This window comes from Salvelinus fontinalis, chromosome 32, assembly GCF_029448725.1.
Source record: "Salvelinus fontinalis isolate EN_2023a chromosome 32, ASM2944872v1, whole genome shotgun sequence".
Lineage (NCBI taxonomy): Eukaryota > Metazoa > Chordata > Actinopteri > Salmoniformes > Salmonidae > Salvelinus > Salvelinus fontinalis.
In genome coordinates this window covers 41,392,126-41,419,384 of record NC_074696.1, presented here as the reverse complement: position 1 = coordinate 41,419,384, position 27,259 = coordinate 41,392,126, and the positions used below count along the sequence as shown (strand labels likewise).

At 41.3% G+C, this 27,259-nt stretch overlaps 2 protein-coding genes across 5 annotated transcripts in view; both read right to left on the bottom strand.

Annotated features, from left to right (window-relative positions):
• Positions 1 to 226: 226 nt before the first annotated feature.
• Positions 227 to 11,576, bottom strand: LOC129831361 (proline-rich transmembrane protein 1-like). Its single transcript, XM_055894703.1, has 4 exons — positions 11,183 to 11,576; positions 4,921 to 5,312; positions 4,284 to 4,454; positions 227 to 3,592 (listed from the first exon to the last, which is right to left on the bottom strand). The coding sequence occupies exons 1-4, from the start codon at positions 11,196 to 11,198 to the stop codon at positions 3,416 to 3,418; spliced, it is 756 nt and encodes a 251-aa protein (XP_055750678.1). The 5' UTR covers positions 11,199 to 11,576; the 3' UTR covers positions 227 to 3,415.
• Positions 11,577 to 11,910: 334 nt separating this feature from the next.
• The window catches only part of LOC129831358 (SKI2 subunit of superkiller complex protein-like), a 33,311-nt gene continuing 17,962 nt past the window's right edge, over positions 11,911 to 27,259 (bottom strand). For 3 of the 4 annotated variants that reach the window (XM_055894696.1, XM_055894695.1, XM_055894697.1), the window contains 7 exons: positions 27,012 to 27,147; positions 24,854 to 24,980; positions 24,231 to 24,441; positions 20,850 to 20,960; positions 17,492 to 17,710; positions 14,077 to 14,217; positions 11,911 to 13,022 (listed from right to left, as the gene is read on the bottom strand). In XM_055894696.1, the coding sequence (XP_055750671.1) occupies positions 12,822 to 13,022; positions 14,077 to 14,217; positions 17,492 to 17,710; positions 20,850 to 20,960; positions 24,231 to 24,441; positions 24,854 to 24,980; positions 27,012 to 27,147 (1,146 nt within the window). In that variant the 3' untranslated portion in view covers positions 11,911 to 12,821. The remainder of the gene's footprint in view (positions 13,023 to 14,076; positions 14,218 to 17,491; positions 17,711 to 20,849; positions 20,961 to 24,230; positions 24,442 to 24,853; positions 24,981 to 27,011; positions 27,148 to 27,259) is intronic. The other variant, XR_008755699.1, reaches the window with a different exon arrangement.

Below are 27,259 nucleotides of genomic sequence, written 5' to 3'. Positions count from 1 at the left end.
TGTAATAATGGGACTAGAAAGAAATACCATTGAGGCTGCACTTTGATATGTGATGAAGCCCGAGCTATTGAAAGATAGTTCATGCTCTGACAGGGAGAGAAAGAGAAACTGTACAAGGATGGAGGAATCCGGGCCAACTATAAATAGCACTTAAGAGACGTCGGGAGAGGAAAGGCCACAGAGAGAGAAGAGACGGAGACAGAGAGAGATGTAGAGTACACATCACTGTTGCTCGGTCTTGCTCAACCCAGAAAATCGTATTTTATTCAAACAATTGAATTCATACACAAATGCATGTGTAACACCCATGAACAGAAATAAACCCCCGGGAGAAGTTGGTGTACACTGTGATTCGCCAGCCACTTTGAACGCGCCAATCCATTACATTTACATGCTCAGAGAAAAGGTATCAACACGGCAAAGAAGCAGTAGCATTTGCCCAGCCTGTCATCGACAATGGCATAGAAATGCCTGAGAAAACAAGTATGTGGGAAGAGCACAGTGTAGATCTAAAAACAGCTAGATATGCTAGGAGTGAGTCTAAAAAGCATACACACGTTCTATACCAACACCTCTTGTATAGAGGTGAGTAACAGCACCACTGAGTCACAATACTGTGCTTACTTTGCATCTCTTAGCATATTTCTAGAATGCCATGTTATCAGATTAAGAACATACAGTATTCTCCAAATACAATGTACATTATAAACACAGCAGTGATAATCAAATGCAAAGGTGATTACCACGTAAACAGAATCATAATAGCCATAGTAATAATACTTTCAGAATGAAACTTCAAACACCCTAATACAATATTCCAATCAGTAATCATGGTCCTTCACGAGAAACGATACATTCTCAACACTTCTGACTAACTTCATTTTCTTTAAAAAATAGCATTATCATAGGAATTGAAAACGGAAGATAAAGGACAAGCAGATTAGAGATATGTTGAGAATTACAGTCCCAATTTTGCAATGGACAGCAGAAAGAGAAACAGAGAGAGAGGGGCTGCTTGGGGTAATAGAAACAAGTCGAGGAGAGGAAAATGCCACAATGTATATTAAGCATTGATTTATTTTCTCTCTCCTCAGAGACATTCGTTTTCAGAGCCACCATCAGTATTTCTGCTGCACTGATTCTGGCACAGGTCATTTCAGCTCATACTCTTCCACAATAGCCCTCTTGGCTCTCTATAACATGGAGCAACACACCTCGTAACGTGATAGGCTAGATTAGAGACCTAATGTGTTTGACGCAACCCATATTATCAGCTAAGGCAATTAGGGAAAAGGTTAGCTGAGAGAATTTTAATAATGGTTCACAATGGCATGCACAAAAGAGTTTTTGTCTGTATCCTAGAAGTCCTTTGCCTACAACCTTTTTACTCTGAGAAACTATTAACTAAGATAATACTCTTGTATTGCCAATTATGACCCTATTTAATATTTGCTAAACATTATTTGCAAAAGCAGCAATTTCTCAAATGTACACCTCACTAGCCCTATGTATAATTACATACCCTTTTTAATATTGCGTCCGTCCAAGCACTTTCCATTAATGTGTTGCTTTTTGTCTTAGTACTGCAATACTTTACTTTATGTCTGTGACATTAGAAAATGGGTCAACCACTTCAATCAGGCAAGTAATTGTTGTTTTAAATGTGTCTATTTCTACAATTCTACCCTTTCCCATTGAAGTGTATAAAAACCTAGTAGAAAGCAATTCTAAGCCTACTGGAAGTGCAAATCATCCCAAACATCATCCAATTTCATCTAGTTTCAAGGTTTGTAGGCTAATATGGGTACAATAAAATATTGATATCAACTAAAACATAATGGTCGGCAGGTAGCCTAGTGGTTACAGCGTTTGATTAGTAACCGAAAGGTTGCAAGATTGAATCCCCGAGCTGACAAGGCCCCTGAACAAGGCAGTTAACCCACTGTTCCTAGGCAGTCATTGAAAATAAGAATTTGTTCTTAACTGACTTGCCTAGTTAAATAAAGGTAAAATAAAGGTTTTATAAAAAAAGGGTGACATTTTAAAAAGCTATGAAAAAATATATTATATAAATAAACAAATGAATAAATTATAATATAAATAAATACATACATAAATAAAGTGAACAAGTATTAAACAGTCTTATGCAACAAAATATGAATACATACATAAATAAAGTGAACAAGTATTAAACAGTCTTATGCAACAAACAATTTGTCAACAACCAAGTCCATATCAGCCACACAAAAAAAGGCGGGACACTGACACAGTACATCCTATGGTGTATCTCTCCATCGACACAACTTTAAATAGAGATGTCATTCATCTCAAAAGAAAAATCTCAATATTTTTTCATCTTTTTCATAGTTTGATCTCATAATTAGTCAACTATATCATGACTTGATTTACTTTCCATTTGATTGTGTGTAAAATAAATGGCAATGTTTGGCAGTCTGTTATACTGTAATTTATTCTATCCTTTAAATAAATATAAAATATACTATCACTAGATGGCGCAGATTTTTGAAAATCCTAATAAATCAAAAACTATACATGACTACAAACACAATTCAAGAAAAGTATTTCTTTTTGAAGTAATTCAAAACAATCTCTTCATAAAATACTAATTATATAGGGAAGTAATTTCAGTTATGATTTGTGATCTATTTGACAGTTTTGTGATACAGTGTGACCCATGGTTTGGTCTACCTAGGTTCGAGGGGACCATAAATTAATCAGTAATTCATAAATAATTCACAGTTAAAGGGCAATTCCACTACTTTTCAACCTCATTTTCATGATCTCCAGCATCATACCAGTGTCTATATACGTGAAAATACTGCGTTTCCATGATCTGTGGTTAAAAAAAAAGAAGAATAGTCCTAAAAAAATGCTTTTCTGTGACATCACAAGCTAGGATTAAAAGTTAACTGCAATGAGTTTCTAGCCAGATGGAGAATATTTTCTTACTCCTCGCGTCACTGAGGTTTTAACTTTTGATGGCGTCAGGCGATGTTTTCACATATATGACACTAGTATTGTGCAGGAGATCATGAAAATTAGGTTGAAAAGTGGTGGAATTGCCATTCAATTGCTCTGTGTATGTACTCTGTTTTCCCCCATAAGGGCTATGGAGTACTACTTTATCTGAATATAAATGGTTACAGTGGTAAGTAATACTGGCCCATAATGGGCACCTATTTGTTTTGACATTTGAATATTAGCTGTGATTGTTTCTCAGCCTGTTAGTAGTCTGTAGGTCAGAACTGTATATACAGTACACAGGGTGCATATATACACATATATACCTCCAATATAACATACCAGTATCAGAGTGTGCATTTCAGTGCCCTTATTCAGTGCCCTTATCTCCACCGAAAACTACATATCCCATGATGCCACACTGCGTTGTGTATTAGGGTTCCCAGTCGTCGTCATGGTGTTGGGAGGCAATGATGACTACCACGGTGAGGATGGTACACAGAACGATGGAGGCAATGCCCACCGCCAGGCTGATGAAGGAGAAGTTACGCGCCTCGCGGGACGCTATCTCAGCCATCACCATGTCCCCCCTGGCCACCGCCGTACGCACCTGAGGGAGGGAGAGAGAGAGAAAGTTTTTCCCCCCCCTCACAAATATGCTTTTTGGAATGCTTTGGCCATATTTATAGAATGTATTTCATGCTATTAAAGCTTCTGAATTTAGTTGAGAGAGAGAATGAGAGAGAGAGAGAGAGAGAGAGAGAGAGGTGTTGACAACAGCACATGCCCACACAAAAAGCCACAAAACACAATTTATCAGGCCTTAAATTAATCAAACATACTAATGGTTAAACCTCTAAGCTTGCAGGCCTATCTACGCCTTGTTGTCAGCTTAGCTCAACAAAAAACCCATCGGAAGCAAGCCCAAAGTGAAAATCTATTTTAACCTGTGTAAACAATGCTGCAATTACATAATGTAGGCTGTTGTAGAGTGTTGCGCATAATGATCAGGCTAACTATCAAAGCCAGCATATAAACAACGAACATAATACTTTAATACACATAGAGATACAACAAAATACTCTGAAAAATCATTCCACTAAAACTGACTGGCTAGCTAACAAACATACTGTGTAGACATATCTACAAATGTTCAAGTTTCATACAACATTTGACCATATTCGATCAGTTACTAGAAGGAAAGTTTGCCCTGACCCTGATGGTCGTCTTGTTATCCCGTTCCTGGGATGCAAATGTACATTCTAGTGTTCTCTATGATTATGTGCTTGCCTAATACCAACCTGTACTGCCTTGATGATGGCTATGATTCCTGTTGGCCAGAAGCAGCAAACGGTGGTGAGCACAGCGATTGGCAGGTAGTCGTGAGGCGGGCGCCGTGGCTCCATCAGGGCGATGCCATGGGGCATCTGCATGCCCATCTGGCCCTGGGGCATCCCCTGGTAGGGCTGCCCCTGAGGAGAGAGAGGGAGAGAAGGGGGTGAGAGAGAGAGAGAGAAAGAAAGGGGGGAGGCAAGAGTGAGCAAGAGATAGGGGGGGAAGAGAGAGAGAGGGAGGGAGAGGGAGGACACACAAAGGTATCATATGACAGTGGCTCCCGGCCTTAATCTAAGAACCAGTGGACATTGGCTATGTGGGTGACTCATTCTCCATTCCATTAAGAAAGGAAATGTCTGCACTACATAATCTATCATGGTGAGGAAGTAGAGGACTGGGAAGCCATTTATACCTTGTGCGGGCCTTTCCGTTCTTGTATATTGTTGCCCACCCAGCACCAGTTTTCTACAGATTTGGATGAGCATATCATCCTCGTACGCTTTGTTGTCTTTTCAACAAACACAAAATCCTTTGCATTTCTTTACATTTACATTTCTTGAGTTCGAACGATGACTGCTATTGTAGTTGAAGTCATTGACTCACCGACGCCACGGGGTAGACAGGAACGTAGGCTGTGCAGGGCTGCAACTGGAGAGGGTATCCTGGTTGAAAGTACCCCACGGGGGCATGTGGGACCCCCCCTCCTGGGCCCTGTGTCTGGACTGTGTAGCCCTGTGGGGCCCCTGGGTGTCCGTAGGAGCCATTGTGGAACTGGGTCTCCTGGTAGCCATCGGAGCCAGGGGGCGGGGGTGGAGGGGGGTAGTTGGGCTGGGGGCCACAGCCGGCCTGAGGGGCCATGCTGGGGTGCTGCATGTTGGAGTGTTGCATGTTGGAGTGTTGTTGGCCCATGTTAAGTTCCTGGGAGGGGAGGTACGGAGGGGGCTGCATTTGCTGCATGGGTTGAGACATGGCCTGGCGATTGGTGTCCTCCAGACCTGAGAGAGGAAGAGATAGAAATTAGTTAACAAGAAAAAAATGAAAGAGAGAGAGAGAGAGAGAGAGAGAGAGAGAGAGAGAGAGAGAGAGTGAGAGCGAGAAGAGTAGGCAGAAACGTTATCTGACTTGCAATCACTCACATGTTGGTCTCCGCTTCCGCAATACGAGCACTAGGGTGCAAAGGGTTGTAAACTTTCCGGTAAATTTACGGAATTTTTCCGGAAATTTTCCATGGGAAGTTAAGCCCTGGAATTTGGGGAATTTGGCATAAATTCATCAAAAAAGTTAGCTTATAACAATGAACCTTTATTTGTGAGATACACATAAGGCAATTCTAGGTCTTGTGGCATATTTTGGTTAAACTGTCCCCAATTAAATGGAATTGCAACCCTCTGCATGCACAGTGCATTCTTCCATCACATGTACAGCTGATTCTCAAGATCTTGCACACTAATGAGATGCTATTAAACCCACACTACTACACTGTCTAAGCCAAGGACTACATGTGTTCTGGTAAGTTTTGATTATAATACTGGGTGGTGTGAATATATTTTATTTGACATACATGATTTTTTGCTAACTAGTAAATAGTAGCCTACAACAAAGTGTGTTTAAATCATTTATAACTTGCTAACAATTTCTGCTAGTTAGTTTTTGCTACCATGTGGGTTTTAGCTTGCTTGAGCCCGCTAACTGGGGAATGTTAATTCACCTGTTTCCATACATTTAAAACATGTATCTTACAAAGGAGTTGTTTAATCTAACTGCTTAACTACTTATCTGTACATGGAATTGTATTTGTTGTTTTTTTACAAAAAAATGTCTAATCTTTACAGGAAAATGCCACGGGCACTATCTGATGTGTGGAGACATTTCACTGCAGCTAATGTAGAAGGAAAAGCTGTGTACATTTGCAAATACTGTGCCAAATCATATGTGAAGAATGCAACAAATATGCAGAATCATCTGGACAAGCACTCACAACAAGCAATTTCTGACAAAGTCCCTCTACTTCTATTCGAGGTGAAAATGATGAATCAGACACCTTATCGATAGCAACAGCTCATGGTCCTCCTGGAATCAGAAGTTTTTTTTTACTCAATGGAGGAACGTAGTTAGAGAAATGCTGATGAATGTCTTGCTCGAGCTGTGTATGCAACTAGTTCACCTCTGATGCTCACAGGCAATGTGTACTGGAAGAGATTTATGACTGTTCTTCGCCCAGCATACACCCCTCTAACCAAACATGCTTTATCTACTCATTTGCTGGATGCAGTTAAACAGAGTTCAAGTGAAGGTCAAGCAAATCATGGAGAAAGCAGACTGTATTGCAATCATCTCTGATGGGTGGTTGAATGTTCGTGGGCAAGGAATAATTAACTACATCATCTCCACCCCTCAATCAGTATTCTACAAGAGCACAGACACAAGGGACAACAGACACACCGGTCTCTACATTGCAGATGAGCTGAAGGCAGTCATCAATGACCTTGGACCACAGAAGGTATTTGCACTGGTGATAGACAATGCTGCAAACATGAAGGCTGCTTGGTCTAAAGTGGAGGAGTCCTACCCTCACATCACACCCATTGGCTGTGCTGCTCAATCATTGAATCTGCTCCTCAAGGACACCATGGCTCTGAAAACAATGGAAACACTCTACAAGAGAGCCAAGGAAATGGTTAGTTATGTGAAGGGTCATCAAGTTATAGCAGAAATCTACCTCACCAAGCAAAGTGAAAAGAATAAGAGCACCACATTGAAGCTGCCCAGCAACACCCGTTGGGGTGTTGTCATCATGTTTGACTGTCTCCTGGAGGGGAAGGAGTCTCTCCAAGAAATGGCCATATCACAGTCAGCCACAGACTCTGCTTGCAGATGTAAGAGAAGAAATACATCAAAAAGCATGAAGACTTCTGCCTGAAGCCCATACATGCCGCAGCATACATGTTGTACCCCAAGTATGCTGGCAAGAGCATCCTGTCTGGCACATAGATCAACAAGGCCTATGGTGTCATCACTACCGTGTCTCGCCACCTTGGACTGGATGAGGGCAAGGTTCTTGGCAATCTGGCGAAGTACACGTCCAAGCAAGGGCTTTGGGATGGAGATGGAGATGCAATATGGCAGTCGTGCCACTTTATCTCATCAGCCACCTGGTGGATCTGAGGCTCTTGCCCCTGTTGCCTCCATCATCCTCCAAATCCCACCAACATCAGCCGCCTCAGAGAGCAACTGGTCCTTGTTTGGGAACACACACACCAAAGCACGCATCAGGCTGACCAATACAAGTGTTGAAAAATTGGTGGCCATCCGGGCAAATCTGAGGCTTTTTGAGCCTGACAACGAGCCATCCTCAACAAGGTTGGAAAGTGACAGTGAAGATGAGGCCTCAGAGTCTGATGTTCAAGAGGTGGACATTGAGGAGGTCCAGGGACAAGACTGACAGGAAGCCTGACAGGAAGACAACCAAAGCTTTAGTTTCTAGACTATAATTTTACAGATGTATGTTAAAAACGTTTTTGGGAGATGCGATGAATCATTAGGGATCATTCAATATTGCCTTTATTTTGTTGTTCAGTGAAATCATCCCATGTGAAGAGTCAACTAATTTAATTAAAGTTCAATTCGTAACTAAATAGTTTTTTTCTTTCTATTGGAAGGATTTAAATCATTTACAATTACGTCTACTTATGATAAGGTAAAAGGTTTATGTTTCTGTCTCTATATGATATGGTAAATATATCCAATGCAAAAAAAAATCTACATTTAAATGGTATTAATATTAATTTGCATATATTTCCGTTAATTCCCACGGAAAGTTTCCACCTCTGAATATTCCCCAAAATGTGCAACCCTAACGAGCACTATAGTTTTTTTCCCTACCGGTATGTAAACCACAAAGACATGTATAGCGTGGGAAAATGTTGAATACATTTCACGCAGAGAGAAACAAAAATCCCCACGTTCACACAGTAGCCAGGTTCATTTTGTACAATACAGGAATTCACAGCATGCTGACTAGCCTATTCAGCAGTTGATGAGGCAGACAGAGAGAGGGAGAGAGAGAGAGAGAGAGGTAGGGAGAGAGAGAGAGATGGGGAGAGAGAGAGATGGGGAGAGAGAGAGAGATGGGGAGAGAGAGAGAGAGAGAGAGAGAGAGAGAGAGAGAGAGAGAGAGAGAGAGAGAGAGAGAGAGAGGTGGGGAGAGAGTGAGTGAGTGATGAGAGATGAGTTGTGCTTGGGGATACACACAGGCATTACATAACCCACTAACACTGTCACCACTGCGAGAGTAAGACCACTCAGACATAGAAGAAGAGGGATGGGATGCTGACACAGAAGGAGGGACACCTGTTAAAGGGCACATGGCACTCAACAGGGACTGAATGCAAAACATAGACATCTGATTAATAGGATCAGATGGGAGACATAGTCAAATGGGTGAAAGATAAAGGACAACAGTGAAGACAAAAAGGGCAATAGTGGATGAATGGGGGACATGTGATACATGGCCAGTTCACAATCATATCCAAATTAATAATAAGCACTAATGTATACTTTAATTGGCTGTTTAAATTAATGGCCCATTCACAACTAAGTCATACTGTATACCAAATAGACCATCAAGTACAGTATAGGCCTGCATGAAACCCAGCAGTCTAATGGTGAACTAAAACCAAATAACATATATAGTTTGATCATTCCAAATGTCTTATGTTGTATACTGAAAAAAAATATAAACGCAACATGTAAAGTGAGCTGAAATAAAAGACCGAAGAAATGTTCCGTATGCACAAAAAGCATAATCAATCCACCGGACTGGTGTGGCATTTTAAAAAGTTGATTAAACAGCATGATCATTACACAGGTGCACCTTCAATAAAAGGCCACTCTACAATGTGCAGTTTTGTCACAACACAATCCCACAGTCACAAGTTTTGAGATAGCATGCAATTGGCATGCTGACTACAGGAATGTCCACCAGAGCTGTTACCAGAGAATGTAATGTTCATTTCTCTACCATAAGCCTCCTCCAAAGTCGTTAGCCCAGGACCTCCACATCCGGCTTATTCGCCTGCGGCATCATCTGAGACCAGCCACCCGGACAGCTGATGAAACTGTGGGTTTGCAAAAACGGTGGGTTTCACAAACTGTCAGAAACCGTCTCTGGGAAGCTCATTTGCGTGCTCATCATCCTCACCAGGATCTTGACCTGACTGCAGTTTGGCATTGTAACCGACTTCAATGGGCAAATGCTCACCTTCGATGGCCACTGGCCCGCTGGAGAAGTGTGCTCTTTACGGATGAATCCCGGTTTCAACTGACTGCTGATGTCAATGTTGTGAACAGAGTGCCCCTTGGTGGCGGTGGGGTTACGATATGGCAGGCATAATCTACAGACAACGAACACAATTGCATTTTGAATGCACAGGGATACCATGACGAGATGCTGAGGCCCATTGTCGTGTCATTCATCCGCCGCCATCCCCTCATGTTTCAGCGTAATAATGCACGGCCCCATGTCGCAAGGATCTGTAAATAATTCCTGGAAGCTGAAAATGTCCCAGTTCTTCCATGACCTGCATGCATGTCAGCCATGAGCATGTTTGGGATGTTCTGGATTGACGTGTACGACAGCGTGTCCCAGTTCCCACCAATATCCAGCAACTTCACAGAGCCATTGAAGAGGAGTGGGACAACATTCCACAGGCCACAATCAACAGCCTGATCAACTCTATGTGAAGGAGATGAGGCATGAGGCAAATGGTGGTCACAACAGATACTGACTGGTTATCTGATCCACGCCCCTACCTTTAAAAAAAAAGCTATCTGTGACCAACAGATGCACATCTGTATTCCCAGTCATGTGGAATCCATAGATAAGCATGATGCATTCATTTCAATTGACTGATTTCCTCATATGAACTGTAATTCAGAAAAATCTTTGAAATTGTTGCCTGTTGCATTTATATTTTTGTTCAGCGTAGATCTATAGGCAAATCATGATAGGTCTCCTTTGGGTATGTTAATAATGAAGGGGAATCGGCCTATCTATATCTGTTGCCATATCTCCAGTGAAAAATACCTTGAATCTGGCATGTTTTATCATCCGTATTGGATGACATTATTCCGTCTATTCGGATACATAAAACAAAACCTCAGAGGTGTGTTTGTGTGTCCAGCACGTGATGAGGCTATATAGCCTATGCACTTCATTCATTGAGATGTGAGAATGCCATGAACAAGCACTGTAGGCCTCTTTATAGAGGGAGGCATCTCACTCAGTGACATGGCTCTTACCTTGGTAACCTCCTAGGTTACAGTGAATCCAGGGAAGTTAAAAGGGACAAATGAAGCAAATTATTGTAGTGCATTTAAAAAAAAAATGTGAACATCACGCACGCGCACTCACACCCTGATACACTGTACACACGCACATCTGTCCGCACGCAGGGAAACAACCACACGCACGCGCGCAAAACGTTACTTCATTGTAGTCATTTAAATACATGTGCATGCATAGGTGATGAAATAGAGAGAGCAGCCTATTGGGGGGGAAAAACAGTGTACTACAGATGCAGCGCATGCAGATAAGTAGGATGAGTTTGTCGGAGATGTTGACATGGGGAGCTGAAAATGTAGAAGATGGAAACAGAGATATCGTGCGTCACCATGTTGCCAATTGTTACAGTAATCCACCTCCAAAATCACCAAAACACCCTATAGCCAAAGAATTATCCGAAATATACACATTTATCACAATGCAACGGAGAGAATAGACAGCGGAGGAGTGGAAGAATTGGATCAATTATCAATTACAGTGGTGACATAAAAGACGCAACAGAACCAGAGAATAAAAGCTTACCGTGTTTTTCCGACATTTCGTGCAGTCAGAATAAAACTCCGCTCCAAACAATTTAATGTAAATATTCTTATTTCTGCAATACGACTTCTGGTAAATCCTCTTAGGGAAATATGAAACGATTGAGACTTCAATTTCCAGCTAATATTTTTTTATCTCCACATCCGTGGCCTATAATAAAGGTATTACTGGATAACTTTATTACATGTTAACGGACAATTGGATTATCCGATTATAATGACCAATTGGGAAAGAAATGTCCAGTTTATTCACTCTCTCTGTAGCTGGTACATCCACCGTAATAGCGGAAAGTGGGTTTCTCCAATGCATCTCTAGTTACATTGAATTAATCAGACACACAGCTATCGCTGTCTTAAAGAGACAGTCGAGACTGGGAAATACATATGCCACTGAGATGGAAAACCCGAAACAAACCTATTTTGAATCATCTTGCTGTTATGACATGCAACGCTTTTGCTGGACATGGGCATGACTCTAGAACTGATGATAACTTTGATCAGGGTTAGATGACTGTAAATGACATGAATATGATTATGTTTTACTGTATTTTATAGAATAGGATATGCACCGATTTTTGTTCCTACAGTATACAGCAAGAGCAGTAGTTCACTGTGTCATCATTTAAACCAATGGTAGACTCTTGCATACAGACACTTAGACATCACACAAGACCTTGGGGGACAATAGATGAAAAAAAAACAGTCAATTGGTACAGTCTACAGTTGATTTTATTACTGTGCAATACATTACAAACCATTTCATTCATATCATTACTACTTTGGTCTGATTTGTTTAAGGGCATTCCCTTTCCATGTCCAGGAATTTCATCAGGACTCATGTAAACAATAGCATGTCCATACATACTCACTCACTGCCTCACACACACACACACACCCTCGCTTTCATCACAAGTGCACTGACTGATCCCTTCCTCGCACACTCACCCGCTCTTTCACCCTAAACACACACACTGACTGAGCTTGGGACTTGGCTAAGGCACCTTGGCACTCTCTCACCTATGCAGTATAGACACCCCACTCTCTCACCTATACAGTATAGACACCCCACTCTCTCACCTATGCAGTATAGACACCCCACTCTCTCACCTATACAGTATAGACACCCCACTCTCTCACCTATGCAGTATAGACACCCCACTCTCTCACCTATACAGTATAGACACCCCACTCTCTCACCTATACAGTATAGACACCCCACTCTCTCACCTATACAGTATAGACACCCCACTCTCTCACCTATACAGTATAGACACCCCACTCTCTCACCTATACAGTATAGACACCCCACTCTCTCACCTATACAGTATAGACACCCCACTCTCTCACCTATACAGTATAGACACCCCACTCTCTCACCTATACAGTATAGACACCCCACTCTCTCACCTATACAGTATAGACACCCCACTCTCTCACCTATACAGTATAGACACCCCACTCTCTCACCTATACAGTAACACACACTGACTCTCCCTCTCTTACTCTCCACTCCCTCCTTTCTTCCCTCGCTCCATTGGCACACTTTCACCTACAGTACTATGCAAACACTATCTACACCCTCTCTCTCCCTTCCCCCCCCCCCCTTCTCTCCCCTCCCTATCTCAGTGTGTGTAGAGTGAGGCGGTGAACACGATGTCTCTGCGGATGGCCAGGGAGGCTTTCTCCATCTTGCTGCCCAGGACCGAGTCTCCCACGATGCGGGCCGCCTGGCGCACCTCCTTCAGCACCTCGTCTAGTCTCTGGATGCAGCGCACCACCGTGCCCTCCTGGACGTCTGTTAACTGGGCAATCTCTGCAAACGGCTGCGACAGGAAATAGGAAGGGACAGCAGTTTGTATAGACAGAGTGAGTTCAGTACAGGACTGCTGCCTACTTGATCTCCCATGTAAAAGAGACTGTGTCTCAATGAGACTTTCCTGATGAAATAAAAGGTTAAATAAAATAAAGTACAGGCTAGGACAGGAGGTAGGGATATCAGTTAGTTTCAACTTTAGATACAGTATAGCATGTGTCCCCCCATACCTTTTTGTTCCGTGACCCAATTAAATTTTATTTTATTTTTTAAAACAGACCCCATCATGTTAAAAAAGTGATGTAATCAACAGCCAATGTTAACTTATTTTGAATGGGGCTATGACAGCCTATTACAAATCAGTCTGACAGTACCTTTGACAGTATTTCTATCTGAAGGAAGTATGGTTTGAAGTGACTGAATTGCATCAGAAACGTATTGGGAATGTCAGAAGGTCATCAGGCAATAATTTTGCATGATCTTCTAGGTAGAAAATAACATAAGCATTGATTATCTTATTTTCCCCCCAGTCTGATTTAGTGCCTGGTCTTGTCCACTCTCTTCTAACAAAGCTAGTGGGCAGAGTAGAGGTAGACAGAAGACACATTCCTGAGAGTCTTATCTTTCAGTGATAGTGTCGTGATATTTTGTTGCTTAAACCGTTCAAAAGATAATCACATTTGCAGGAAGAAAAAACAGAAACCGCTCCGTTTATTACAACCTCGTCTAGTGGCTACCGGAGGTTACTGACATAATCCCGGGTTCTATGAACCAAGTGCCATTTAAAAAAAATGTTTTATTTCAGAGTTCTCTCTCGCGACCCCACACGTGGTCACGACCCCTAGTTTGGGTAAAGCTGCAGTATTTAGTACAGTGCTTTCATAACTTTGAGGGGCCAGTTTCCACGAACCAGACTAAGCCTAGTTCTGGAGTACAAAGCACTTGAACATGAAAATTAAAAAAATATGTTTATTCTGTGTGCGAGGAAAGTGTTCACGAGTGTCTTGACTGAAACGAGGTCAATCAAGAAGTCCAGCATTTCAGAGATAGAGTACGCCACTCACCATGCCTCTGGCCCAGCAGTAGACCACCTCGGTCAGGCCAAACTTGAACTGGCTCACAAATTCTTCCACTGTCTGGGTTATCCCACAGTCCCTCTGCAGCTCCCCAATACGCTGGGCCACCGCCAGCACTCTCTCAATACCCTGTGGGAGAGAGGAAAGGAGAGCGGGAGGGAGGGAGGGAGAGATGGGGCGAAAGAAGAAAGTAATGTCAGGGGACACAGACAGAGTGGGGTAATGTAAAGAGAAAGGCAAAGAGAAAGCGAGAGAGAGGGGAGGAGAGAGAGAGAGAGAGAGAGATGAAGTGGTAGTAATGAAAGGGTGATGGTAGAAAGTGGGGTAATACAGGGAAAGAGAAGAGTTGAGAAAGAGAGCAGGGAGAAAGAGAACAGGGACAGACACAACATGCAGACACACAGATTAGTCATACAGGGAGCACTTAAGCACAACACTTTCTACTTTGCCCACTCCAACCTCAGCCTCCTCTCTGTTAAAGGGATGTTACGGTACTTTTGTATACTTTTTAGCCAGTAGTTTGTAAAGTAGCGCTCACGAGCCAAAAGTGATCCCCGAAAATTGCACTGTCACATATGTGCAGATAAGTGCACGTCATTGCTCTCTTCTCTCTCTGCTGTTTGACCATCTTGCTAGCTGTCACTCATATAGTGAGGGGCTGAAGCTCATTGGTTGAACTCGAATTGCTTTGGGGCTGGCCCACGTGGGGTAAAATGCAGGGAAATTGGGGCAGCACAGTTTCCAGAAAATCTAGAAATTTCGTTGCCAATTGAGGTAAGACAGTAATTATACGCATAGATTATGCATGTATGAACTACACACTGACACATCCAGCTCAAAGCGGGAGGTTTAATAAAAACTTAGTAGTCGCCAAAGCTCCGGAGTGTATTGCTGCAGGTCATCAGAAACCCCACTCGGAGCCCTGTCACCAGTGTTGGGTGAATGTGTTCCCTGTCAGTGTTCACTGTTCGGTGCTGCTCGCCCCTGGATGGCACCCCTATAAACCACTCCAGACAAGGCTCTCGCCTTGGTCATCACTAATTCAGCCCTCTTTAGAGCACTTCCATGTAGCGGGGCTGCTTGACAACACACACTGACATGGCTGTGTGTGCGTGTTCGGGAGTGTGTGTGTCAGGTGTGGTGCTCTTGCTGCGGGGTAAGGCAGCCGTGAAGTCTAGCCTGAGCTCGTGTGTGTGTGTGTGTGTGTGTGTGTGTGTGTGTGTGTGTGTGTGTGTGTGTGTGTGTGTGTGTGTGTGTGTGTGTGTGTGTGTGTCTGACCAGTGGAGCGGCCAGGCTTGTACTACTACAGCCCAGAAGCCAACATATCCATCCATGTACATTAAAGATGGCACATTGAAATGTATAGTTAGAAGAACAAATGCATGTACTGTATCCTGTCTATATGTATGTAATGTATCCTGTCTATATGTATGTACTGTATCCTGTCTATATGTATGTACTGTATCATGTATGTACTGTATCCTGTCTATATGTATGTACTGTATCCTGTCTATATGCATGTACTGTATCCTGTCTATATGCATGTACTGTATCCTGTCTATATGTATGTAATGTATCCTGTCTATATGTATGTACTGTATCCTGTCTATATGCATGTACTGTATCCTGTCTATATGCATGTACTGTATCCTGTCTATATGCATGTACTGTATCCTGTCTATATGCATGTACTGTATCCTGTCTATATGTATGTAATGTATCCTGTCTATATGTATGTACTGTATCCTGTCTATATGTATGTAATGTATCCTGTCTATATGTATGTACTGTATCCTGTCTATATGTATGTAATGTATCCTGTCTATATGCATGTACTGTATCCTGTCTATATGTATGTAATGTATCCTGTCTATATGTATGTAATGTATCCTGTCTATATGCATGTACTGTATCCTGTCTATATGTATGTACTGTATCCTGTCTATATGTATGTACTGTATCCTGTCTATATGCATGTACTGTATCCTGTCTATATGTATGTACTGTATCCTGTCTATATGTATGTACTGTATCCTGTCTATATGTATGTACTGTATCCTGTCTATATGCATGTACTGTATCCTGTCTATACTGTATCCTGTCTATATGTATGTACTGTATCCTGTCTATATGTATGTACTGTATCCTGTCTATATGTATGTACTGTATCCTGTCTATATGTATGTACTGTATCCTGTCTATATGTATGTACTGTATCCTGTCTATATGCATGTACTGTATCCTGTCTATATGCGTGTACTGTATCCTGTCTATATGCGTGTACTGTATCCTGTCTATATGCGTGTACTGTATCCTGTCTATATGCGTGTACTGTATCCTGTCTATATGCGTGTAATGTATCCTGTCTATATGCATGTACTGTATCCTGTCTATATGCATGTACTGTATCCTGTCTAGATGTATGTACTGTATCCTGTCTATATGCATGTACTGTATCCTGTCTATATGTATGTACTGTATCCTGTCTATATGTATGTACTGTATCCTGTCTATATGCATGTACTGTATCCTGTCTATATGCATGTACTGTATCCTGTCTATATGCATGTACTGTATCCTGTCTATATGTATGTACTGTATCCTGTCTATATGCATGTACTGTATCCTGTCTATATGCATGTACTGTATCCTGTCTATATGCATGTACTGTATCCTGTCTATATGTATGTACTGTATCCTGTCTATATGCATGTACTGTATCCTGTCTATATGTATGTACTGTATCCTGTCTATATGTATGTACTGTATCCTGTCTATATGTATGTACTGTATCCTGTCTATATGCATGTACTGTATCCTGTCTATATGTATGTACTGTATCCTGTCTATATGTATGTACTGTATCCTGTCTATATGCATGTACTGTATCCTGTCTATATGTATGTACTGTATCCTGTCTATATGCATGTACTGTATCCTGTCTATATGTATGTACTGTATCCTGTCTATATGCATGTACTGTATCCTGTCTATATGTATGTACTGTATCCTGTCTATATGTAATGACCCGTTGAGGTTGTTGCACAACCTTCACAACTATAACACATAGGGGACAGACACAAACACACAGAAAAAGTGTAACCTCAACTCTTCCCAAGTAGACATCAACAAAGCCCATTCTACCACCGCAGCACACGCACAGGGAGAATCACAATTGCATTTCCCTGATTCCTTGCATCCTCTCTCCTCGCCTCCTCCTTAAAACCCATTGGATGACAAGGTCAGAGGGGAGGGACCTCTGACCTTGTCATCCAATGGGTTTCGAGAAAGAGGCAAGAAGAGAGGACCCAAAGAATCAAGGAAATGCAATTGAGATTTTCCCACATTCTCATCCTCCCACCCCTCTTCCCCAACCCTCCCACCTGCCCCCAGTCCCCCATACCTCCTTCAGTGTGTTGCTGATGTGAGGCTCCACCTGGGTCTTCTGTTGAAAGACCAGACAGGACAGTAGGGCGGCGCTCTCCTCAGGGGCCAGGGGGCTCAGGGCGTTCTCAAACAGTAGCTCTGTGAGAAGCAGCTCATGGCTACTGATCTGGCAGGCCACCCTGCCCTTCAGCTGCACCGCACCACTGCTGTCCACGTACTGCAGGGATTGGAGCACCTGTGGATGGGGGATAATGCCTTTTTTACACAGTGATGTTTCGTTCGCATACTAAAGGCTCTGTTTAAACATATTTTTGGGGAATGTTGGGAACCGAATCCCATCAGTGAAAAAGTTGTTTATATGGCTCCCTGATTTGCATACTGTTACTACTGATTTTTGATCCCCAGACAACAATTATATGCTGATAAGTTATAAAACATCTCTGAAGACCAGTGGCGGATGCTACTGTTTAAGATGAGAACGATTAAAAAAATTATGAGCATGGCCTTATTTCTATTACAGCATATTGGATGACTGCCACTCATATTCCATTCACCCAGTTCAATATAACAGCGATAAGTTTAGGCTACTACATGATACTCAAATTTTCCGAATACCCATCATGAGGTTTCTACAACCTAGCCTATGAATGAAAGTTTACAACGTAAGTGCACATGTGCTGAGGAAAATTAGAGTAATCAAGTTGACAAACAGTGACACATTCAATACCGCTGATAGCTTTAAACAAGCTTTAAACATTATTAATCATTATTTATATTATTAAGCATTAGTTACAATAGAGGCATGAGGGGTGCCATACTTAAGCTTGGGAGTTTTTATTGAACAAATTCAGGTATGTTCATCCCCGTTTGCTTCCACTTATGAAAATCTTTTCCAACAGAATCGGCGGAATGAATGATGATCACACGCAAACACAGTTCACTTTCATAGCAGCCACATACAAACAGCATTATCACATAATTCCCTCTTGCATCTACACGTTCTCCTCCTCTCACCTTTCCCGTCGCTTGTGGACTTCAGTGCACAACAAATCAGCTGTCGGTGTGTTTTAATCAATTATTTGGCATGGCCGATTAATTAGGGCCGATTTCAATTCTTCACAACAATTGGTAATCGGACGCCGATTACATTACACTCCATGAGGAGACTGCGTGGCAGCCTGACCACATGTTACGCGAGTGCAGCAAGGAGCCAAGCTAAGTTGCTAGCTAGCATTAAACTTATCTTATAAAAAACAAATCAATCTTAACATAATCACAAGTTAACTACACATTTTTAATGATATTACTAGTTTAACTAGCTTGTCCTGCGTTGCAAATAAATTAACAGGCACCGCAATGATTATCATCGAATCATAGCCTACTTTGCCAAACGGGTGATGATTTAACAAGAGCATTCACGAAAAAAGCACTATCGTTGCACCAATGTACCAATGTACACAAGTATATATTTTTTTTAAACCTGCATATTTAAAAGAAATTCATGTTAGCAGGCAATATTAACTAGGGAAATTGTGTCACTTCTCTTGCGTTCTGTGCAAGCAGAGTCGGGGTATATGCAGCAGTTTGGGTCGCCTGGCTCCTTGTGAACTGTGTGAAGACCATTTTTTCCTAATTTGCCAGAATTTGACATAATTATGATATAACATTGAAGGTTGTGCAATGTAACAACAATATTTAGACTTATGGATGCCACCCGTTCGATAAAATACGTAACGGTTCCGTATTTCACTGAAAGAATAAACGTTTTGTTTTCGAAATGATAGTTTCCGGATTTGACCATATTAATGACCTAAGGCTGTGTGTAGTTATATTATAATTAAGTCTATGATGTGATAGAGCAGTCTGACTGACCGGTGGTAGGCAGCAGCACGCTCGTAAGCATTCATTCAAACAACACTTTCCTGCGTTTGCAAAAAGCTCTTAGCAATGCTTCAAGCCTATCAACTCCCGAGATTAGGATAGCAATACTATAGTGCCTATAAGAACATCCAATATCAAAGGTATATGAAATACAAATGGTATAGAGAATAACTACAACCTAAAACTTCTTAACTGGAAATATTGAAGACTCGTGTTAAAAAGAACCACCAGCTTTCATATGTTCTCATGTTCTGAGCAAGGAACTTAAACGTTAGCTTTTTTACATGGCACATATTGCACTTTTACTTTCTTCTCCAACACTGTGTTTTTGTATTATGTAAACCAAATTGAACATGTTTAATTATTTATTTGAGACTAAATAGATTATTATTTATGTATTATATTAAGTTAAAATAAAAGTGTTCATTCAGTATTGTTGTAATTGTCATTATTACAAATATATATATATATATATATATATATATATATAAAAAAAATCAGCAGATTAATCGGTAATCGGCTTTTTTTGGTCCTCCAAAAAAGGAGGCCATCTAATAATTTGGTCAGGTAAAAATGTCTTTGAACTCAACGTCATGATCTGACATAATGGCAGGCAAATGTGTTGGCTTTACGTTAGAGATTGGTTGAAGGTACATTTTTAAGCATTACTGAACGAAGAGACGTATTTTTTTCAAGTCGAGGATTGGGGCCTGCGTTTTATATTCATAAACCATGCTGCGAACCGCTCTAAAACTATTCGCGGGCCATTAACCATTTTGTTTTACACCTTGTTCAGTCATGCTTGTTACCTCATTAGCTAGCTAGCTAACAACCTGGTAACTTTACCAGTATATCCAAACATTTGGGGGCACAGAAAGAAAAGGGATAGGTTCTTCAGGAGATCAATGATCATAACAATGAATGAATGTCAGATCTCTTGCAATGTTGTCATCATAAACTCAACGCTCTTAAAGAAACAGTGTACAATTTAATGCAATCCATCTCAATAGGAAAATAGTGCTTTTACATCATGTAGAAACCTAATATTCCACCAATGACTCATTTCAATGACAGGTATTTGCATCAACATTTTAGCTTTTTAATAATAAACAAATGTATTTACGGGGTTACATATTCGTTTCTAGAGCACAACGTGCTTCAGAACTAGCTAGAATTAATATGCTTTAACCTTAATCAATTTTGTTCTGTGCTCTTAACTTTTTAAAGTTGGGTACACCAGTGCTACCAACAATTGTTTTATTTATTTAGAGGCCTGCATCTGTATGAACTAGTTAAAACAAATGTAATTTTACATCAGCAGTTGTAAAAAAAAAAAGTGCTTTACAGATACCCGGCCTAAAACCTCAAAGAACAAGCAATGCAGAGGCTAGGAAAAACTCCCTAGATGGTAGGAACCTTGGAAGAAAGCTACTCTATGAAAAGTTTGGAGTTTAATATTACATGTGCACTAAGATAACGGGAGTCAGACATACCTTGATTCTCTGGTGGTACTCTGGCAGTAGAGACAGGGACTGGTCTGAGATGAGGAAGAGCAGTTTGTCCAGCTCCTCCTGAACACAAATTCTCTCCTGCACCCGCAGAAACTGACAGAGGAAAGAGGTCAACATGGCTATTATAGACAATCACTTTATCTATGCACTCTGAACAGTAATAGAAAAGGTCTGTAGAATTACTTCCTATATAGTGCAACCATTTGATCGCGTAGATTGTACAGCAATTTCACCTCATTTACAATACATTTACTGTAGAGACAAGGTTGTACATGGATGTAGGCTATCACTCGCACATATTTTGAATTTGGAAAGTATTCAGACCCCTTGACTTTTTCCTAATTTTGTTACGTTACAGGCTTATCCGAAAATAGATCAAATGAATGTATTTCCTCATCAATCTACACACAATACCCCATAATGACAAAGCGAAAACAGGTTTTTCTAAATTTTTGCAAATTTATTAAAAAAACAAAAAACAGAAATACCTTATTTACATAAGTATTCAGACCCTTCGCTATGAGACTCGAAATTGAGCTCAGGTGCATCCTGTTTCCATTGATCATCCTTGAGATGTTTCTACAACTTGATTGGAGTCCACCTGGGGTAAATGAAATTGATTGAACATGATTTGGAAAGGCAGAAAGCTGTCTATATAAGGTCCCACAGTTGACAGATGTCAGAGCAAAAACCAAGCCATGAGGTCGAAGGAATTGCATCATGCTGTGGGGATGTTTTTCAGCCGCAGGGACTGAGGCACTGGGAGACTAGTCAGGATCGAGGGAAAGACGAACGGAGAAAAGTACAGAGAGATCTAATATCTCTGGAGCGACCTGAAAATAGCTGTGCAGCGACGTTCCCCATCCAACCTGACAGAGCTTGAGAGGATCTGCAGAGAAGAATGGGAGAAACTCCCCAAATACAGGTAGTGTCATACCCAAGAAGACTCGAGGTTGTAATCGCTGCCAAAGGTGCTTTAACAAAGTACTTAGTAAAGGGTCTGAATATTTATGTAAATGTGATAGTTGTTTTTTTATATACATTTGCAAAAAAAATCTAAAAACCTGTTTTTGCTTTGTCAAAATGTGGGATTGTGTGTAGATTGATGAGGAAAAAAAGCAATTTAATACATTTTAGAATAAGGCTGTAACGTAACAAAATGTTTAAAAAAGTCAAGGGGTGTAAATACTTCCCGGATGCACTTCAATTATTGGACCCTTTGACAAAGATGAGCAAAAAAGACTAAAATAAATAATACAAAATACTGAGCTATATTGTATACTACAGATAATCGAAAAATGATATTGTATACTAATACAACTGTTTAGAGAAAGATTTTGTTTTACAAGTAATATATATGTGACACAAAGACAGGAGCTTTAAATAACTACATCACATACAACCCTCTCACCACCTTATAAAATACCCACTTTGGACACTGCATGCCATTAAAGAGACAATAGCTCACAAACACTATCACTACCTCCCAAAGAAATTAGAGTCCAGCAGAAGTAGCACATAGGCTACTGTCTGACTGAGCGATGGATCTAATGATATACAGTCCTAATGTATCGCCTCAGTGAGACAGACAGTGTTGACGTGTGACTCTGCACTGCCTACCCAAGTAATTATAGAACGCCCCTGCTCTGCTGTTCTCATCTCATCCTTATCCTGGAACAAGGCAGTAGACATAAACAAGCCTTGGTTTGTGTGAGCCAGAACAGCTCATAGGAGCAGGAGACAATCTTCTGGTTCCGTAGCGTGATGCAGCTTAATGTACAGGTACTTTGCTACTCTAAAGCATGGCCATACCCCCAATCGATCTCCTTAATGCTGAGTGCCAAGCAGAGATGCAGCGGATCGCATTTTTACTGTCTTTGTTATGACTTGGCTGGGGATCAAACTCCCAACCTTCTAATCTGAGGGCTGACACTAACCACAAGGCCACTGAGTTGGCCACTAAACAAAGCAGGGAAATATCTAACAAGGCTTAGTTTTACAATGCTTAGTGCAGGCCCAAATAAATTACAGTCCGATGTAATTACTATGAGAAATCAGTATAGAAAGAGGCCAGGGCTTGTATTCAGAAAGAGTCTCAGAGTAGGAGTGTTGATATAGGATCAGGTCCACCCTGTCCATGTAATCAAATTCAAGAAGGGATCCTATATCAACATTCCTACTCTGAGACCCTTTGTTAATACGGGCCCTGGGCCATAGATTGAAGAAAGAACGGAGAGAGAATGAAGTGGAAACGAGAGGCAGACAGAGGAGGACGCAGGTGTGTGGAGACAGTCTGTCAGACATGTCGCTGTTCATTATATGAGCTCTCCAACATCATTACTGCAATGTCAGGACAATGTTTGGAAGGGTCACACACACAAACGGTTTTCGTAAATCCAGAGCCTGTATAGATCATATCTTCTCGGGCTGTACAATAATCAGAAATATTTTACAGGGCCTCCCGAGTGGCGCAGAAGTCTAAGGCGTTCACTACAGACCCGGGTTCGATCCCAGGCTTTATGGAGATTTTTTATAATTTTTTGAATTAATGATATTATGAATAGAAACGGAGTTATTGAAAATAAATGGGAATATCTGCTCAATCCAAACTTACAACCAACTGATTGTAGCACTACCACAAAAATGGAGGAGGCAAGTGGAAAAGGGAGAAGGAAGGGAACTTGTTTGCCTACCATATATTAAAGATACAAATTGGCTGAAAGGAACTGGTATAAATAGAAAAATATACCAGTTTCATTTGGGGACAGAAATGTTGACAGCTGCACCATACAGGTTGCAAATTAGATGTGAAGAGATTTTTAATGTTTATGAACTGGTACAAAAAACTACACTTGATTCAACACTTAAGAGTTGTTCTATTTAAATGATTATTTAAAATTCTTGCCACCAACAGAATGCTATATATATGGGACATACAACAATCTCAGCTCTGTAGATTTTGCTGCGAAGAGACAGAATCAATAGATCATTTATTCTGGTATTGTCCCAATGTAGCTTGTTTCTGGTCACAGGTTCAGGAATGGTTAAAAAATGTATATTTTAAAATAAAACAAGATCACACAAATAGCAGTGTTGGGCAATTTGGAAAGCCATAGTCAGTCAATAAATAATATAATAATACTCGTAGGAAAGGTTTTCATCTTTAGCTCAGAATATGTGGATACTATACAATTAGAAAGGTAAAAAAATTATGTAAAACATCACAGCACAATTGAAAAATATGGCACATGGAAACCAAACGAAGGTGGTGAAGAGGGTGGTGGTGGAGGGGTTAATAATAATGAAAAAATAAACATGCACGCACACAGTTACGCACACGCACGCATGCGCACATGCACACACCTGTTCTGAGAAGGTGGGTGAGTGGATGCAGCTGAAGTCTTTGAGGCTGTCCTGCAGCACACGCAGCCTCATGGTGCCCTCCACCACATCCACACTTTTCAGCTGGAAGTCGTTCACTGGGTCAAGGGCCATCGCCCCGCCTGGGTTGGCCTCCGCCAATCGCAGGAGTTCCTGGGTTGCCGTGGAGATGGCTTGACCCGGAGGATCAAGCCTGTGAGAAATGGAGCGAGGGAGAAAGGATGGAAGGAAGGAGAGAAAGATGGAAATAGACTCAATAGAGGTGGCTCTTTTTTCTGTACATTCAATGAAATGTAGAGTGCTATTCAATAGAAGAAGGTAGATGGATAGACACTTGAGTGGTCATGATGACATAACACATATAAACACCTCATTTGCCTAGATAAACATGGTTGTGTTGGCTCAGGGGAGCAATAATGTGCAAAAAGGCTGAAACATACTGTATACGATACATAATAATGCCCTTAATGCACGCACGCGCACACACACACACACACACACACACACACACACACACACACACACACACACACACACACACACACACACACACACACACACACACACACACACACATACACACATACACACACACACACACACACCTGAAGCGAAGCTGCTGCCTCTTGTTGTAGTTGTCGATGATTCGGTCAGGGATCACCTTCAGGGTCTTGACTGTGATGGCTGAGATGTCCTGTAGCTTCAGCTTCTGGACCGTGTGACTGCAGGGACCTAGCCACGGATCACACAGAGCGTACACAATCATTGTGGGTTATTCAGTTTAAGCTTGTGTGAACTTGTTAGTTAGTGTTAGCATGTTTCTGTGTGTGTTCAAATAGCCGTGTGTGTGTTGAGGCAGCGGTGTGTGTCTTTATTGGTAAATGTGTACAGTACCAGTCAAAAGTTTGGACACACCTACTCATTCAAGGGTTTGTCTTAATTTTTACTAATTTATACATTGTAGAATAATAGTCAAGGCATCAAAACTATGAAATAACACATATGAAATCCTCTAGTAAACAAGAAAAGGTTAAACAAATCAAAATATATTTTATATTTGAAATTCTTCAAAGTAGCCACCCTTTGCCTTGATGACAGCTTTGGACACTCTTGGCATTCTCTCAACCAGCTTCATGAGATAGTCACCTGGGATGCATTTCAATTAACAGGTGTGCCTTGTTAAAAGTTAATTTGTGGAATTTCTTTCCTTCTTAATGCGTTTGAGCCAATCAGTTGTGTTGTGACATGGTAGGGGTGGTATACAGAAGATATCCCTATTTGGTAAAAGACCAAGTCCATATTATGGCAAGAACAGCTCAAATAAGCAAAGAGAAATGACAGTCCATCATTACGTTAAAACATGAAGGTCAGTCAATACGGAAAATGTTAATAACTTTGAACATTTCTTCAAGTGCAAGCAAAAACCTTAATGGGGTTTGATGAAACTGGCTCTCATGAGAACCGCCACAGGAAAGAAAGACCCAGAGTTACCTCTGCTCCAGAGGATAAGTTCATTAGCGTTAACTGCACCTCAGATTGCAGCCCAAATAAATGCTTCACAGAGTTCAAGTAACAGACACATCTCAACATCAACTGTTCAGAAGAGACTACATGAATCAGGCTTTCATGGTCGAATTTCTGCAAAGAAACCACTACTAAAGGACACCAATAAGAAGAAGAGACTTGCTTCGGCCAAAAAACACGAGCAATGGACATCAGACCGATGGAAATCTGTCCTTTGTTTTTATGAGTCCAAATGTAGAGATTTTTGGTTCCAACCGCCATGTCTTTGTGAGACGCAGAGTAGGTGAACAGATGATCTCCGCATGTGTGGTTCCCACTGTGAAGCATGGAGGAGGAGGTGTGATTTAAAAAAAAACTTTATTTAACTAGGCAAGTCAGTTAAAAACAAATTCTTATTTACAATGACGGCCTACCGGGGAACAGTGGGTTAACTGCATTGTTCAAGGGCAGAACAACAGATTTTCACCTTTTGGATACTGGCCCAATGCTCTAACCACTCTGACCCAATGCTCTACCTTCCGCCCTGTGATGGTGCTTTGCTGGTGACACTGTAAGTGATTTATTTAGAATACAAGGCAAACTTAACCAGCATGGCTACAAGAGTATTCTGCCACGATCTGCCATCCCATCTGGTTTGCGCTTAGTGGGACTATCATTTGTTTTTCAACAGGACAATGACCCAAAACACACCTCCAGGCTGTATAAGGGCTATTTGACCAAGAAGGAGAGTGATGGAGTGCCGCATCAGATGACCTGGCCTCCACAACCCAATTGAGATGGTCTGGGATGAGTTGGACCGCAGAGTGAAGGAAAAGCAGCCAACAAGTGCTCAGCATACGTGGGAACTCCTTCAAGACTGTTGGAAAAGCATTCCTCATGAAGCTGGTTGAGAGAATGCCAAGAGTGTGCAAAGCTGTCATCAAGGCAAAGGATGGCTACTTTGAAGAAACTCAAATATAAAATACATTTTGATTTGTTTAACACTTTTATGGTCTTCACTAATTGTTCTTCACTATGTTCACTGTGTAGAAAATAGTCCAAAAAAAACAAGGAAAAATCCTGGAATGAGTAAATGTGTCCAAACGTTTGACTCGTACTGTTCGTCGCTAATAGGAGAGGTTGAGCATCAATCAGTGTGTGTGTGTGTGTGTGTGTGTGTGTGTGTGTGTGTGTGCGTGTGTGTGTGTGTGTGTGTGTGTGTGTGTGTGTGTGTGTGTGTGTGTGTGCACATGAACTGACCTTCAGGTGTAAAGAGGGCAGTGTTGTAGAGGTGGGGGAAGGCACTGCCGTTGGGGCTGTCCCCTCCTCCCTCCTCGTTGCCTTTCTCACAGATGATGAGAGCAGTAAACGTACGATTCACTGAGTCACTGGAAACCTGGGAGAGAAATTAAAGAAATGAAGGACGAGAGGAGGAGTGAGAAAGGAGAATGATAACTGCATTACATGCCGTTGTCACCTAAGAAAAGTTGCAGTCCACACACACAGAC

Excerpts from the sequence above, each read along its gene's own strand:
- LOC129831361 (XM_055894703.1), bottom strand. Across the intron at positions 4,455-4,920 it reads CTGTCTACCCCGTGGCGTCG|GGGCAGCCCTACCAGGGGAT; the intron begins GTGAGTCAATGA and ends CTCTCTCCTCAG. Across the intron at positions 3,593-4,283 it reads CCATCATCAAGGCAGTACAG|GTGCGTACGGCGGTGGCCAG; the intron begins GTTGGTATTAGG and ends TCCCTCCCTCAG.